The 17,556-nt window shown below is 38.2% G+C and overlaps 1 protein-coding gene across 1 annotated transcript in view; it reads right to left on the reverse strand.

Moving 5' to 3' along the window:
* Positions 1 to 1,043: 1,043 nt before the first annotated feature.
* Positions 1,044 to 17,556, reverse strand: part of LOC131160707 (recQ-mediated genome instability protein 1) — a 33,331-nt gene continuing 16,818 nt past the window's right edge. Inside the window, exons 5-8 of the mRNA XM_058116567.1 lie at positions 10,199 to 10,608; positions 2,457 to 2,567; positions 2,249 to 2,377; positions 1,044 to 1,952 (exon numbers count right to left, since the gene is read on the reverse strand). Coding sequence (XP_057972550.1) covers positions 1,785 to 1,952; positions 2,249 to 2,377; positions 2,457 to 2,567; positions 10,199 to 10,608 — 818 coding nt within the window. The 3' untranslated portion in view covers positions 1,044 to 1,784. The remainder of the gene's footprint in view (positions 1,953 to 2,248; positions 2,378 to 2,456; positions 2,568 to 10,198; positions 10,609 to 17,556) is intronic.

Raw genomic sequence — 17,556 nt, forward strand, 5'->3', positions numbered from 1 at the left:
TAGAAATCTCTCATTAAAGAAAAGTCGGGTCATCATCCAGATCGAACACAATTAGGCTCCACAAAAGCCCAACAAAACCCTTTGCCTATGAAGTTCAATTCTTGCCCACGGTTTCATCCCTTCTAGAAAATACAACTTGTCCTTCTCCGATATGTCCTGGATATCCAACATCAAAGTAGAAAATTGTTTCACATATTCTCTGATTGACCCAGTATGTTTGAGGTCTCTCAGCTTTCTCCTAGCATTATACTCATCATTCTCAAGAAAGAATTGGATCTTAAGCTCTCTTTTCAAGTCTACCCAACTATTGATTACACAGCTTTCATTTTCAATTTCTTTGTATTTGGTACGCCACCATAGTTTGGCGTCACCAACCAAGTACATGATCGCATCCACCTTTTCCTGTTCTGAGATCATCCTCACAATGTGAAAGTACTGCTCCACATCAAACAAGAAATTCTTTAACTCCTTGGCATCACGGACACCCCCATATGTCCTCGGTTTTGGTACCTTGGTCTTGCTAACTCCTGAAGTGTTGGAGTTCCCCATAGCAAGAACCATCAGATTCAGTTTTGCATCTAGATCTACCATTCGAGATTGCAAAGTTTCCACTATATGACGAAAGTCCTTTGACATCTCACTTAGCGAACTTGCTTGATGCTTTTGTGATCCCATCACTTCATCAAGAAGTTCTCTCATCTGGGCCACCTCCGCGGCCACAGTGTTGGTTGTTGCCTGTGCTTCCAGCATGCTGATCCTCTCAGCATTGTTTGGTATCATGGTCACTTACCAAAGTTTTCCAAATCTCACAACGAAGGTAACTGAATTCTCGTAGCAACTGAGCCTCGACTCTGATACCAAGTGTCACGGGCCAATTATTTTCACACCTTTGTGAAGGTTCGTTTGGCGCTAGCTAAAGCACTCTTACTTAACTAGTCAGCCTATCTTTTATCAACATTCATCCACGAAACACTTTAATTAACATTCATTCAAATAACAGTGGAAACAGTAATCTATTCATGAAAGTTGTGGCAAGCAAGCAGTAAACATTGAAGCAAACGTAGTTTATTAATAACACCTCTGTTGATAGTGTGTTTAGCAAGAGAGGCAAGTAGGCTAAACACATTGACAATAACTAGTGACTTTTACAATGACTGATGAACACTCACCTTCCCCTAAAAAGGTTTTTATGTAATTATCATTCTAGCACTAGGAAACATCAAAGTAATCGAGGAGTCATACTGCCTTATTTGGCATACAAATAAACTACTAACAGAAAATAACCCTACACTAGTATTTACATGATGGAAACTCATCCAAGCACACAAGATAAGTGGTCACAGGCAAGCATAATGCCCTGAACAAGCTTAACTCGTTACACGCCATGCAAGGACCCATCAAAGTTTACCATCACCCAAGGTGCTTCTGGGTAAGCATAATCAGCTGGATAATAAAATCAACTAATTAGGCATGTCTAGGATTATTTCTCTTCAGTTGAGATTTCTCTTTTCCATATTGTTTTCCAATCACGGGCCATGAGAAACGAAATCAAAGAACATGCACAATCGGCCAAGATAATAAAATCAACTAGTAGGCATAGTAGGCATTTCTGGGACAATTACTCTTCAGTTTTGAAATTTCTTTCTTCCAGATTGTTTTCTAGGCACAAGCCGTGAGAGATGAAATCAAAGAATACCCAAACAATGATCTTGGAAAAATCCATGCCAACCTATGCTCCTTAGCGACTTCCTTTCCAAATAGTGGTAGGCACATATTGAGTAAAATCAAGGGGATATGTTAATGGGATCCAATTGGTGTTGCTGTGGCGCTTGAGAAGTTGAGGGCTTCAGTCTTCTAAGAAGCAACCATGCATCAGATGCAGGACAGCCTTGATTCATTTCTAGGGCAATTGGAATAGCAAAGGATTCATTCATCTCTACAAGCATTGTTCCCTGGAAAATAGATAACCAGACGATGAAACAATATAAATATACACAAGCTCTTACAAGTAAATATTCCCTAGATTTGCCTTTCAAGCATTGTAGCCTTTGTAGGAAGAACTGTCTTCTAAACATAAACACATCCATTGAACTTCAAGTAGAACCCTCAAAAGTCCAATAGTGTTTTGGAAGCATGGGTTTAGTTTTTGAATTTAGATGCATGTATTTTGTTTCGCAATTTCCTTCAAATCGAAGTTATATCTAAAATTTGAATGCCAAGTTCCCAAACCCAGGAAAAGGGATATTACCTCGAAATTCACCAAGAAAACTTGGAACTGCTTCAATATCTCTCTCATATTGCTAACTTTTTTTGTGTCCGAAGAAGCAAGAGCTGCAGTGACCTCTGCAGGAGAATGACCTATTCCTTTCTGTACAACCTGGAGAATACAAAAAATTTATCAAGCAAGATTCTAGCAAGCTCACGGAATAAATAAGTAAAATCCAATAGAAACTCACGTTGTGATCAATGAGGATCTCAGAAATAAGGCTACCATCATCAACATAAACTAGAAGCTCATATGTAGTCCTTTGCTTATAATGGAATCCCTTTACACCAGTCAGAAAGCACTACAATACACGGTTATCACATTGAGAAATCTATAGTAGCTTTGGAAGAAAATAAACATTCAAAATCTTATAATAGCTTTGAGAGGAAATATATTTATGCTTAGTTAAATACTTGTACAACCAAGTCCAATGGCTACCATCTTTAACTGCTGTTAATTTTTAGACATCAAAGAATATCAGTTGCCAAGTATGGGAGCAAGTTAATTCAATGGAAATTTATTTGATGTTAGAACTGGCACATTCAAAATTTATTCATTAAACACAATCATAAAACCAATCCCAAATAGTTTGGCTTCGGGACAGGCTCTGTTGAGTTGATTTGAGTACAGCTGTGCCAAAAACTTCTTTCACTAATCTAATGCATGTTAGATGTATAACAGAGCCAAAAGACTAACTTGCCACAGGTAGGCAAAGTGAAACTGGGTTATGTAGTATAATTTTCCTAAAAATATAAATTCCATCCACAAGCATAAAAAGGTCAACCACAACATCTTTATAGATTAGAAAGTAAGAGACATATTTCAATATAACACTAACAAACATATCTTGAAGGAGTTGATTAAAGAATAAATGGCCAAGTATGGTAGTTTGAAAAGATAAACAAAAGTCAAGAAAGCAATTCAAACCATCCAATCGAATTCAGTTTAAATAAACAAGACCTACTCAAAATCCAAGTTCCTCATCTTCAAGATGACAGCTTCCAAATAGACATTAAGTAGTACCCAATTACAAAAACACCACCACCCAAGCCTTAAGTCCCACTAGGTGGGATCGACTACACGAGTCTTTTTCCTCTAATTTATGTGATCATGGGTAACCATTTCCAACAATTTAGAGGCTATTAAATCCTTATTCACTATCTCATTTCAAATTATTTTAGGCCTATCCCTACTTCTTCTACTGCCCCTCACAATAACTAACACACTCTTTACTGGTGCAGTATTTGAAATATATTGCAGATGCCCAAACCATCTAAGACATCCCTTCCTTACTTATCTTTTACAGGTGTTATGCCTAACTTACTACAAATATTTTCATTCCTTAATTTATCTTTTAATATTGTACCACTTATCAACCTTAACATTCTCATTTTGACTACTACTATTTTTTGGAAACTTTGTTTCTTAGTTGCTCAACATTTTGATCCATATAATTGGCCTTACAACCATCCTATAAGACTTTACTTTTAATTTTAAGGGTATTCTACAATCACACAATACACTCAAAGCACCTCTAAATTTTATTCACCCTACTTTAACACTATGCATAATATCTTCTTTAATTTCTCCTTCAGTTTGCGTATGATTCCAAGGTATCAAAATCTAGTAATGCTATTAATTTCTTAATCATCAAGTTTAATGTTTATTCAACATTCCTTCTATCACTAAAATTAGATTTTATATATTGCGACTTATTTCTACTTATCCTAGAACTTCTAAACTCTAAAGCTTCTCTCCATAATTCTAACTTAGATTCTACATCACCCTAATTTGATCAATCAAGACAATATCATCTATAAAGATACCATGGAACCTCATTTTGGATACTCTTAGAAAGCTCACCCGTCACTAGTACAAAAAGATAAGGACTCAAAGCAGATCCTTACACCTATTGTTGTTGTAAATTCTCTAAACTCTCCATAGTAATCCTTAAACTAATCATTACTCTATCGTACATATTCTTAATGACATCAGTATACCTACTACATACCCAAAAAAAATTCTTTCTAAAACTTATTATAAAACTTCCATAGGTATCCTCGTGATAAAACTTCCCTAAGTATCCTATAATAGGCTTTCTCTAAGTCAATAACAACCATATGTAAGTCTCTTTTCTTCTCCGTAAACTGTTCCGTTGATCTTGTTAAAAGATATATAACTTTTGTAGTTGATCTCCCCTACATAAAACCAATTCGACTTTTTGAGTATCCAATTATAAATTAATTTTCTGATATAAATAAATCTGTGACTGGTAACTAATATTGACCGAGTGCTGTTGTGATGGCATGATTGTATTGTTATCAAATACATGCTCAATCCGGGTAGTAAATGAATCAATTACATCAATTGAAACCCAATAAACCTGTCCTATGATGTATCCCCTTGCTGTCAATGACTACAGTAGTCAAAAAATTGCACGATTTTCAATTTGAATCCTACAATTCAAATTGGTTCACTAGCTTAATTTGAAATTTTGAATCTAGTAGATAAAGAAAAATAAGAATTGTCCCTGAATCTTAATAAGAAATCAATTTGAATCTTATGATTCACGATTCAAATCTTAAGATCTGCATTTCAATAAGCATTCACTCCCGACCCAAATCCAATAGATCCCGGTGGTTCCAGATCAAACCTATTGAAAATTTTCAAATATTTCCTGATTTTTTAATGCAAAAAATCTTTAGACCTTTTCCAATGGCTTTTAGATCAAAATAAACAAAATGTTGCATTTGTAGGTGCAGCGTGTGTGCATGTGTTGCGTATACATGTGTGAATGCATGCATGAATGTGCATGTGTAGCTGTGTGTGTGCATGGCATCAGTGTGTGCATAGCATTGGTGCTTTTGCATGAGGATATATGCATGGGTACATGCATGTGCATGTGTGTCTATGAGTATAAGTGCATGCATGCTATGTGTGATCATGTGAATGCATGCATGCACATGTGGGTGTGAATGATTGCGTTCATGCTGTGTGCGCGCATGGCATCAGTGTTAGTATAGCATGGGTGCATTTGCATGAAGATATATGCATGGGTACATGCATGTGCATGTGTTTATGAGTATAAGTGCATGCATACTATGTGTGATCATGTGAATGAATGCATGCACGTATGGATGTGAATGATTGCGTTCATGCATGGGTATGTTTGCGTGGTCATGCATGCATGTGTTGGAGAGTGCACATCATGAATGTATGCATTTGACTGTATGCATGTGTGTGTTTGTAGAGGTGCAGGAGTATATGCATGTGAGTGTATGCGAATGTGCGTATATATTTTTGCATGCATGCATGGGATATATGCATAGGGTTCATATACATATATGCATGGGGTTTATATGTATGCATGCATAAGTGTGTTTAGTGTCCGACAGTGTGTGTGTGTGAGTGCATGTGTGTGAGTGCATACATGTAAGAGTGTATATGCATAAATGCATTCATGCATGTGAATGCAAGTGTAAATGCATGGCTAATATGCATGCAAGCATGTGTATATGCATAAATGCATTCATGCATGTGAATGCAAGTGTAAATGCATGGGATATATGCATGGGGTTCATATACATATATGCATGGGGTTTATATGTATGCATGCATAAGTGTGTTTAGTGTCCGACAGTGTGTGTGTGTGAGTGCATGTGTGTTCATGCATACATGTAAGAGTGTATATGCATAAATGCATTCATGCATGTGAATGCAAGTGTAAATGCATGGCTAATATGCATGCAAGCATGTGTGGGTAAATGCATGCAATAATGTGTGTAAACATGTAATTATATGCATGGATAAATGCATGTGTGTGAGTGCATGTATATGTGTGTAAGTATGCAAGTGTAGGTGTACTAGTATATATATATATATGTGTGTGTGTGTGTGTGTATATGTGCGTGTGTGTACAATAGAATATATATGCGTGTGTGTGTGTGTGTGTATATATATATATATATATAAGCATTTATGTACACACGTATATGTGTGTGTAACTATACATGTATACACAAGTGTATATATGTGTGTGTCAGTGTGTGTATATACAAGTGTACATTTGTGTGTAGTATATAATATATATGTGTATACATAAATATATATACACACACACACACACACACACACATATATATATATATGAATATATGTGTGCGCGTGTGTTAAGTATTTGTACATATATATGTGAATACAAATGTAAATATTAGTATTTAAGTATGTGCGTACATGTGTTTGTTTGTGCATAAAGTTATATAAATGGGTGTTAGTGTACATGTGTGTGAGTGCATAAAGTTATATAAATGTGTGTTAGTATATATATACATATACATTTATGATGTATGTAGATATATACATTTGAAAATTTGTTTATACATATATATATGAGTGTGTATTAAATACGTATTATTAAGCATGTAAATGTATATATGTGTATATATGGTATGTGTTAGTGTGTGAGTAAGCATATTATTATGTATGTGAATATACATGTAGGTGTGTGAATATAAGTGCGACTCAAAACAAATAAATATATTTATGTGTGTGTGTATAGGAATTTATGTGGGGGTACATAAGTATATAAGTGTGGTTATGATTGTATTTAGATATTTATAAGTGTATTGTGATTTTAAGTAGACTTCTAGTGTGTGTACATGTGTAATTAATTTCTGCCTTCATTAATCTTTAAAAATCCAAAAAAAACAAAAAGGGAAAAATCCCAGAAAATGAAATTTTATCTTTTGGTTCTCAAAATCTGATTTCAGCTTATGATAAGGACAAGACTTTATTGTATAGCGTTTTCTTCCCCTTGTCTCTAAACAGAGCAGGAATTCTTAACCTCTGAAGATCGTATGATTGAGGGTGATTATGGTCTTAATCAACGGAATTAGATGGACGAACCAAGGTTACCTACTCATTTTCTCAACACATTTTCTTCAAGACCAGTGACACAACCCCGTGTCTTCTTTCTAAATCCCTATTTTTTAAGATCGGTGATACAACGCAATGTTCCTAAACCAACTCTTTACTATCATCATCATCACCATGTTTTTTTTCAAAATTAAGGTTCTCAAGGAAACCCCTTTTTAGAGCAATACTCTAGGCTTCTTGAAGCCATGTTGGCGTGCCATTTGACAATAATGATAATATTGGAGGACCAAAAGGAGTCTTTTACTTTTATTTCATTAATTTTCATTTATTTTATTTTGAAGACACACACATGTAATTGTGGTAACCATTTTATGAACGAGTGTCAATAAGGGTGCTGGTTAGTTAAGCATCATTAAGATGATTAGTCAAACACCTTCCCTTTGCACAAATGCTCTCCCAAACCATATCTCTAATTTCATAGATATTTTAAGGTTTTTCTTTTTGATTCCTATCATTTCAAAAAAAAAAGAAAAATAAGCTGGTGACTTTGTGTCTTGTATGGTTTTGTATTTTTGTTTGTCTTATTCCCTTTCTCCATCCCTCTTGTTGGGGATTGTCATTCCCTTCGTCAGCACCCTGGACAAAATCTGACATCAGCATTCCCAAATCTAATCAAAAAGCAAACTCCAAGGGGTTCCCCCCCCCGCCAAAAAATCTTTACCTCTTTTCCTTTAACCCTATCACCAGATACACCCTTCCTATTAGCATGTATATCTTCCACATTACTTTTAACTCTCCTTTTAAATCTCTCTTCAATATCTTTGGCACCACCACCACCTCACCAAAGTGCTTTCTCTTCTTTCCATAAAAATTCCTCATTTCTGCACCAATCAGAGTGCCTTCCACGAGCATAATCCTTATGACCCTAAAGTTATTAGAATTGATTCTTGAACCAATTCTTCAGAGATTCCTTTATAAAATCAGACTGAAAACCTTGACACAATTCAAGTAAATGGGCCTAATATGGAGGCTCTTTAAACTTAATAACTCCTTGAGCCTCGTTGCCTATCTAAGCTGAAAATTTTCAGCCAATCAAGGCCTAACTCTAAAGAAACCAAATTACCCAACAATGGGCCCATATCTAACACAATAGAGGTGGACATAGGCCCAGATCACTTCACCCTCAACGCCTGAGAAACCTCCTGCAAAGCCTTAGCTGCTGGCTATAAACCAGCCTCTTATCGCTTTCAATCTAACTATCTCACATCAGTTCCAAATGAATTTTATAGAAGATTCGCATCACTGAACTAAAAGTTCCTATTTCCCTTGCAACACGACTTCCTCCAAGATCAAGGAGCTCGCTACTCTGCACCAGCAATTCCAGTCTCTTTACAGCAAACAGTATCCGATTTAACCAAATGGAATTTTGGTTCATCATCAATGCCACCCCATAAAAGATTCCTTTGAAGTCTCTCAATATGGTTAGCCACAGCAGCAGGAATAGGAAATAAAGATAGAAAGTAAGTGGGCAAATGAGATAGAGTACTTTTAATTAACGTGACTCTACCTCACTTGGATAAGTACAAACGTTTCCACCCTGCTAACCTTCACTCTATCTTCTCCAAAATTGGGTTCCATATTGTCTTATCCTTGAATTTGGCTCCCAAAGGAAGACCCAAATATTTCATAGGAAGATTACCTTGTTTACAGCCAAGGACATGCAAGAATAAGTCAAAATTAAACACCGTACCATCAGCTAAAAATGGCATATACAAGGAATGGAATGTAAATGTGTAAAAATAAAAGCAAGAAAAAAAGAAAGATATATTGTGTCGCTGCCAAAGAAACTCTAACCCAAGAATTGCACAGGAGGTTCCTTTCAAATAACAAAACAAATCCACTCTCGCCAACTACTCTAATGCAGATTGAAGGATTTCCCCTCAATCTAGACAGCCAAAAGGAACCTCCTTCAATCATGGCAAACAAGAGCCATGGTTGAACACACACCAAACGAAACCCAGGGTTACGAGAGAAAAGAAGAGAGGGAGGGGGCGAGCATGATAAAGAATTCTATTTCACCAAACTCTTTTTTCCCTCCCTTCACTTTTCTAAAATTAACAATTCCATAAGTCTCCATTTGTTTGATTCTCCTCAAGAATAGTTTATTTTGAAAGTGTTTAAATATGGAGATATTTTGACATTCTGACATTTCAAAGGTGAGTGAGCTCTACTATTTCAACTTTCTAATGAATAGTATACTTTCCATCCATACATAGACATTTTGACAATAGGCTTAGGGTACATAGACATTCAATTTTCATCAATATATTTCATTGTAAATGTATTTTGTTTGTCTTACACATACATTTATTGCACAACAGATTTTTAGAATTTGTGCTGAAACTTACAATACGATTGCATTCTCAATTCACAAATTTAAGATTTTGATTCATTATTCAAGTCTGATTTGGCAATTATGTCAATGACAATCAGGATATGAACAAACAGCGCATGTCCGTGTCCATTGAGTGTGGTTTTATTGTACTCAATTTGTACAATAAAAAATATCTCCATACAAGTCAGGTTATACAACTATAGATAATATAATCTTTGAGGAAGAATGAAAACAAAATAAAAGGTAAATATTATAAGAATATTGTCGCAACATAAGTAAGCCTTAAGGGTTTTCTTATGCATGTAGATAAACCTCTGACCAAACAAATTGATTACTGATGTATACACACATCAGATAAACTAAGTCCCATGCCTACCATCTTCAACAAAACATAATAAGTAAATTTTAGAGAAAACCAATTGAAAACCATGGAAGCAAGTTAATTTGTTGAAAATTATTAGATGTTAGAATTCGCTCATTCATAAATTATTAAAATTAAAAACAATCATAACTCCAACCCCAAATAGTTCCGATCAGGCTCCATTCAGCTGAATTTAATAGAGCCGTGCCAAACTAAATCTGAGTTATAATTATTATGCAAGCTCAAACAAACTGAATGATAGATCATTTTATTGAGGAAGAAATAAAAAATATTCATATACCTTTATTGTTCCTTGAACATGTCGAGCCTTCTCCCTCATTGCAGCCCACTTGGCTGATAAGCTGGCTAGATAAGTGAAAGGGATTTCTTTATCTCCACTAAGTATGAATGGATGTTCTACACCATCAACCATATGGATATTCTCAGCATCCGATACAGCATTAGTGGATTGGTTATGCTCATCATTTTCTCTACTAGTGGAAACTGCAAACTCTTCTACATTCCCTTCACTAAAGTCCACCCCAGAAGCAGCAAAAGTAGCACTTTCCCTGCTAATGCGAACCCCAAACTCCTCCACATTCCTTTCACCGATGTCCACACCTGAAACACCATTTTCCCTACCAATGGGAACTGCAAACTCTTCAACATTCCTTTCCCTGGTGGCCGTGCCTGAAGCAGCAAAAGTAGCACCTACATTGCATGGACAAAAGGATCATCACCATCATAATATTGACATTCAAATGCAAGAATATGACATGATGAATTGTATACATTTCTGTCATTCTCCAGATTTTTATAAATGAATTGACACACATTTCCGTTGTAATATCAGTTTCTTGTTCAACCAAAACACTACTGACCACCAATCGAACCCCACCACAGCACCACAGTGGTGCAAAGGGCAGGAGCAGCAACAAGGAGAAAAGACAATTACAGGGAAAATTGCAAAAACCTCCTTTGGTGTTAACCCCCTTCGGTGTTCACCTCCCTCAAGATCCTCCCTTGAGATTTTAATCCATTTCTAGTCAAACCCATTGCCTTTAGCTGACAGTTAATATGTTACTCCATTAAGTCGATTAAAAATGACAATTTGCCCTAATAATGTATGTCTCAGGAGATATCACAAGAGGGTATCCCACCAATATTAACAATCACATGTCTTGCTATAATAGAAACTAAGAAATCTAAACCAACCGAAATGAGAATCACTAAAAAGACTGAAATTCAAAGGCCAACTTCAACAAGAGATATCAATGTAGCAAGTGAAACAGAAGGCAATATAATAATGAATTATATAACAGCGTTGTTGCCAAGTTGCTATCTTATGTTCATGTTAGATCATGTAAACAGATTCTAAGAACTTATATACGATATTTCCAGAACTCTCAGAACTTCTACGCAGAACTACTTGCTCTCAACTAATTCTCCCAAAGTTGTGATAAATATAAATGTTAAACCTTTCTCATCCACTTTTAGTTAATGTCAAAAAAATTGATGACAAAGAAATGCTACATGATTCTACTCCCAAACATATACAAGCTTCCATGATTCTTAGTTTATTATGATCACAACAATAGCACGAGGAGTTAAAGAATCGTCCCTTGCCTTAGGAGCACCTTATGCAACTTTGATTTGGCATTGGGGAATTTTTTAGCAATACTCAATATTTTTGGGGAGGGTGCGGGCCTTGGATCAACAGTAAGGTTGCTTCTTTGTGACTGGTTGGTCATGGGTTTGAGCCCAAGGAAAAAGTATCCCAGCAAAAAACAGTAGGTAAGGCTGCAAACACTGACAACCCTCGCCCTACGCTCCCAAAGCAGGGAGCATTGTGGCCTGTGAAGACTTTGGAAGAAGTTTTCCATTTTGTGGAGGACACAAAAATGCTAACCACATAACAAAATCAGATTTTTCTGGGCTCCGATGTGATTAATATTATTTTTTTAATTAAATATCAAAAATTTAAACAAAAATAGCAAATAAAATTGGAAAATTATGAAAATTTGTGGGGACTTATGGGATTCAATTGGAAGTCATGGGTACTTGGATTTTGGGATTTTGCACAATGGGAAGGCTAGAAACAAGTCAGAGAGAGTTGCGGTGCATGGCACGTGGGGCCAATCACAGCTTCTCATGGTTTACAAGGAGCATGTTCACAACTGCCACGTCATTGCCTAATGCCCTCATCCATCAATTATGTCAGCATGCACCCGAACAAACACACAAGGTTCAATACTTTGTGGTCAAGATGCTTTGTTGGGGGGGGGGGGGTGTGGGGGGAACCGTGTGTTGGCACCATCCAATACATAACAATTCAACCAAAATGACGCATCCTAAGAATGGGATGGCATGGTGCCACATATATGCTTACAAATGGCTCACCCATGAAGTCCCATGCAACAACCCAATTTAGACATCCCCAGCTACCAAACCAATGCAATGGCCTCACTCATGCCCCCCACTCTTGATCTTCTGTGCAATGGCCTTAGGCATGCATGTGCCTTCTCCTCAATGCCCCCTGTGATAGCCTTGTGTAATGCCTTGTAAGCATGCACGAGCCTTACCCTCGATGCGCATCACAATGGCCTTGTGTAATGCCTTGTAGACATACATGTGCCTTATCTTAGATGCTCCTCGCAATGGCCTTGTGTAATTCCTTGTAAGGCATGCATGTGCCTCAAAGGCATCCTCTTGCAAAAGCATCATGTGCATTATCCTCAATGCCCCTAGCAATGACCTTGTGCCATGCAATGCATGCATGTGCCTTCACCCTGATGCCCCTCGCTATGGCCTTATGTGTACAAGCATGTGCCTTCTCTTCTCCTCAATGCCCCTCTAATAGGTGCCTTTCCTTGGACACACTTCAGCAATGGGCACCGACATGCATGCGCTAATCCATGCAACGAATACAAGTGGGCATCCCGTGGCATCGCAATGACATGTAATGAGCACTGGCATGCATGCACTAGGCCATGCGGCAAGTACAAGTGGGCATTCCATGGCATCGCATTGACATTCAATAGGCACCAACGTGCACGCACTAGCCTATGTGGTAAGTACAAGTGAGCATCCTATTGACATGTAACAAGCACCAGCTTACGTGCACTGGGCTATGCAGTAACTACAAGTGGGCATCCCGTGGCATCACAATGACATGCGGTGGGCACCGGCACGCATGCATTGGGCGTCACAAGCTGAGTATTTCACACGTTCGTAAAGGGCCATGCAACGCTAGCTAAAGCACTTTTGCTTAACTAGCCAGCCAAAATTCTACCACTGTTTTGCCAACTAAACACTTGCATTGTCATTAAAAGAAATGTAAGCGGAAGCAATAAGCATTCATGAAAGTAATGGCAAGCAAGCAGTAAACATCAAAGCAACATAATTCATTAAAACAACACCTCCGTTAACCATTTGTGTCTAGTGAGGGAAGCAAGTAGGCTAAACACGTTTACAATGACTAGTGAGTTTTACAAATTGATGAACGCTCACCCTCCTCTAAAGAGCTTTATACGCAAATCTCACCTTGGCACTAGGAAACATCGACTTGTTCGAGGAGTCATACTCCCATTTTTACCCTAGGACAACTACTCTTGAAAAATAAACCTACACAAATATATGCAGTGGTAACCCATCCCATGCACACGATACAAGCGATCATAGGCAAGCATAATGCCCTGAACAAGCTTGGCTCATGACGCTCCCCCACTTATGCGGTCAACATTACTCTTCAAATTTGTCCACGAACGATTACATATCCTCCAAAGAAATCCAGCTGATTCCTTCATCTCCAAGGCCTTTCCACTTCACTAAGAACTCGTGTCACTTCTTCCTTAAGGATGTGAACTCTCTATCTGCAAGGATGACTTCAACTTCTCGTCCATCAGGTTGCATTGTCTTCACTAGAGCTTTGGTTGACTGACTTTTGCTTGGATTTTCGGTGTCAGCGTTGAACAGCTAGAGGCAACTAATGTGAAACACAAGATGCACTTTTATCCAAGCCAAAGGGTCAATCTTGTAAGGGGCCTTCCCAACTTTGGCCAAGATGGGGATTGGTTAATATTCTCCAATCTCGCCCTCGGAATAACTTGATTTATTCAAGATTGAGTTTAACAAGAACCAAGTCACCCGCATTGAAGTGAACAATCTTCTCCCCTTATCTACCAACTTCTTCATCCATTTTGAAGCTTTCTCTAGGTAGGTTCGGCCAATTTCTGCATTAAATTTTCATTCTTTGCTGAAGATGTATGCTCTGGTACTCTTTCCTCTATACGGTTCGTCCATTGTGTGAGGTAACGACGGCTCCTAGCCTGTAACAAGCTCAAAAGGACTCTTATTAGTGGTTGAACTCTTTAAGGAATTGAAACAAAACTGAGCCACATCAAGTAGTTGCACCCAATCCTTTTGGTTGGTGTTGACGAAATGGAACAAATGATCATCTAGTAGCTCGTTGAATCTCTCTGTTTGTCTGTCTGTCTATCTGTGGATGATAACTCAAAAAGATGCCATGTTGTGAACTAAGGATTTTGAAAAGCTATGTCCAGAAGTTGTCAGTGAATCTTATGTCTCGAATCACTGATTATGTCTAGGGGAACACCCCAATACTACAATATGTTTAAAAAACAATTGTGTTGTCTCCTCTGCCGAATAGTATTTCAATGCGAGCATAAAGTTATCGTACTTTGAAAATCTGTCTATGACCACAAATATAAACCCAGCATCTCCCACTCTGGGCAGGTTGGTGATGAAGACCAGTGAGACACTCTCCCACAATCTAGTTGGTACTGGTAGGGACTGCAGCAGCCTTGCAATCTTCTTCCGCTCCACCTTATCCTGTTGGCAGATGACACAAGTTCGGGTATAATCGACCACATCATCACGCATGTGCAGCCAATAATACCTCTGCTTCAATAACGCCAAAGCGTGCCACCATCTTGGATGTTCGGCCCACATGGTATCATGAAACTCTCCCAACAATGTCTTCCTCAAATCTTGAACTCGTGGCACGAGAAACCGACTACCATGGATCATCAGCAATTTGTCTTCCATGTAGAATCGACGTGCTTTGCCCTCTTCCATCAGCTTCATGAGATTTTGGGCAATTGGATCTTTGGCCAGGTTCTCCTTGATGCGCTCTCGCATCGTCATGGTAACTACACTCAGTGTCAAGGGTGTTACCATTTGTAATGCTGCTAACTCAGCCTTCCTACTCAGTACATCTGCAACTTGGTTCATGCGCCCTGCCTTGTGGTCAAATGAGAAATAGCGATACATCCAATTGATTCTTCAAGAAAATTCCAGCAATATTTTTAGGAAGTGGGGAAATTCTGAGTAGTGGGTGCTTGAGCTGCAAGATGGAAAAAGAGTTGCAGTTCCAATTTAGATTTCTTCGTCACCTGGTGAAGTCACAAAGGGTTTGGAAGAGCAAAACAAATTGTCCTTGGTTCCGTTGAAGCCTCCAGATATTTTGGAGGTGTTACTAACTCAATTTGATGGGAATGATGTACTTGTGGAGGATTGGGCCTCGGACAACGATACAAAGGTTGCTAAGCTACCTAACGAGAGGGGTTTGTCACCTTTAGCTGTGGAACCACTAGCTTATTATTTACCCTTGACTATGGAAGGACAGGAAGTTGTGGCGAGGGCAGTACCTTATTCCGAGTGGTTCCAAAGAAGATTTAAAGGGTTTGACAAATTTCTAGACACGTCCTTACAAGGGTTGGAAAATCAAGTAACCACTTGTTTGCTAGCTGTTGAGGCTGAATTACACTGTAGGGCTACTTAGGAAAAAAATGCACGTGACTTGAAGAGAACTAGTGTGAAAGGTTTAAGAGAACTGAAAGGTTTATTCAGTTCAATTAATTATGGTTCTACTTCATCTAGGCGCAGTGGTATTAATAGGGAGCGGGCTCTCTCTATTTCTAAATGAATCTGAAGATACTTTCATGGAATGTCGGAGGATTGAATGAGGTTGAGAAGAGGCTTCAAATTCGTAATTTGTTGCGTACATGGAAACCTAATATTGTATGCATGCAAGAGACTAAACTTGAATGGATTACTAGAGGAATTGTCCGAAGTATATGGAGATGTCCATATGTAGACTGGTTGTACTTAGGTTCAGAAGGTGCTTCTGGAGGTATTGTCCTAATGTGGGATCGAAGGGTAGTGGAAAAAGTGGAGGAAGCAGTGGGGTATTTTTCTGTTTCATGCAAATTTAAAAATGTCGGTGATCAATTTGAGTGGGCTTTCACAAGTTTATGGGACAAATTTGAACAAGAGGTGTAGGAAAATGTGGGAGGAGCTGACAGGGCTGATTAGTTGGTGGGATTCGCCATGGTGCCTAGGAGGTGATTTTAATATAATCCGCTTCCCTTCAGAAAGACTAGGGGCTGTGAGTTATACTTGGGCTATGCATGAATTTTCGGATTTTATCTCTTTTCATGGGCTGATGGAAATATCTATGGAAGGAGGCCTTTACACCCGGTCCAATTCTTCCTCCGCTTCTAGAATAGATCGGTTTCTTTTCTCTTCGTTCTTGGCAGATCACTTCACTCAATTTTCACAGAGAAGGTTGTCCAAAATACTTTCCGATCACTACCCAATTCTGTTGGAGGGGGGGATTCATCGGAGAGGTAGAACTCCTTTACGCTTTGAAAATATGTGGGTGAGGGTGGAGAACTTTGTTGATAAAGTGAAGGAGTGGTGGGCATCCTATTCGTTCCAAGGAAATCCTAGTTTCATACTAGCTAAGAAATTGGCAGCATTGAAGTTGGATTTAAAAAAGTGGAACAAAGTGGAAATTGGGAATGTCACTGTTAAGATACAGCAACTTTGGAACAAATTGACTTGGATGTTAGAGAGGAAACTCATCCTTTAACAGTTGAGGAAAAGTTAGAACAAGCTACTCTCCGCACCAATATTGAAAAGCTCACTCTTTTAGAAGAGATTAGTTGGAGGCAAAAGTCTAGGGTGCTACATTTGAAGGAGGGGGATGCAAATACCAATTTTTTCCATAGAATGGCTAATTCTAATAGAAGAAATAATGGTATTGAGAGCCGTGTGGTTGATGGTGCCTTGTCTTCCGATCAAGGTATGATTGCTGATTACATCACTCAATTTTTCGTGAATTTATACTCTGACCAACAAGCTAGTTGATCATTCCCAGAAGTCTTAGTATTTCCAAGAATATCCAGTGACAATGTAGATTGCAAAGATAGACCATTTGGGGAGGCGGAAGTTTTTGATGTCATACAAAATTTTAATGGTGATAAATGGCCTGGACTAGATGGATTTACGATGGCTTTCTTCCAAGCTTGCTGGAGGATTCTCAAACCTGATCTTATGGTTGTGTTCCATCATTTTTTGTCTAAAGGCCAGTTTGAGAAAAGCTGAATGCTACTTTCATCACTCTTATTCCTAAAAAAAATGAAGCAATTGAAGTAAAGGATTTTTACCCTATTAGTCTCGTTCTTTTTTGGGGGTGGGGGGGGGGGGTGGTTTAATAAGATCATTGCTAAGGTCTTAGCCACCAGACTTCGCACGGTTATGGAAAATATAATTTCAACATCACAGAAGGCTTTTGTGAGGAACAGGCAGATTCTTGACCTTGTATGTATTACTAATGAATGCCTTGATAGTAGA

The sequence above is a fragment of the Malania oleifera genome, chromosome 7 (genome assembly GCF_029873635.1).
Source record: "Malania oleifera isolate guangnan ecotype guangnan chromosome 7, ASM2987363v1, whole genome shotgun sequence".
Lineage (NCBI taxonomy): Eukaryota > Viridiplantae > Streptophyta > Magnoliopsida > Santalales > Ximeniaceae > Malania > Malania oleifera.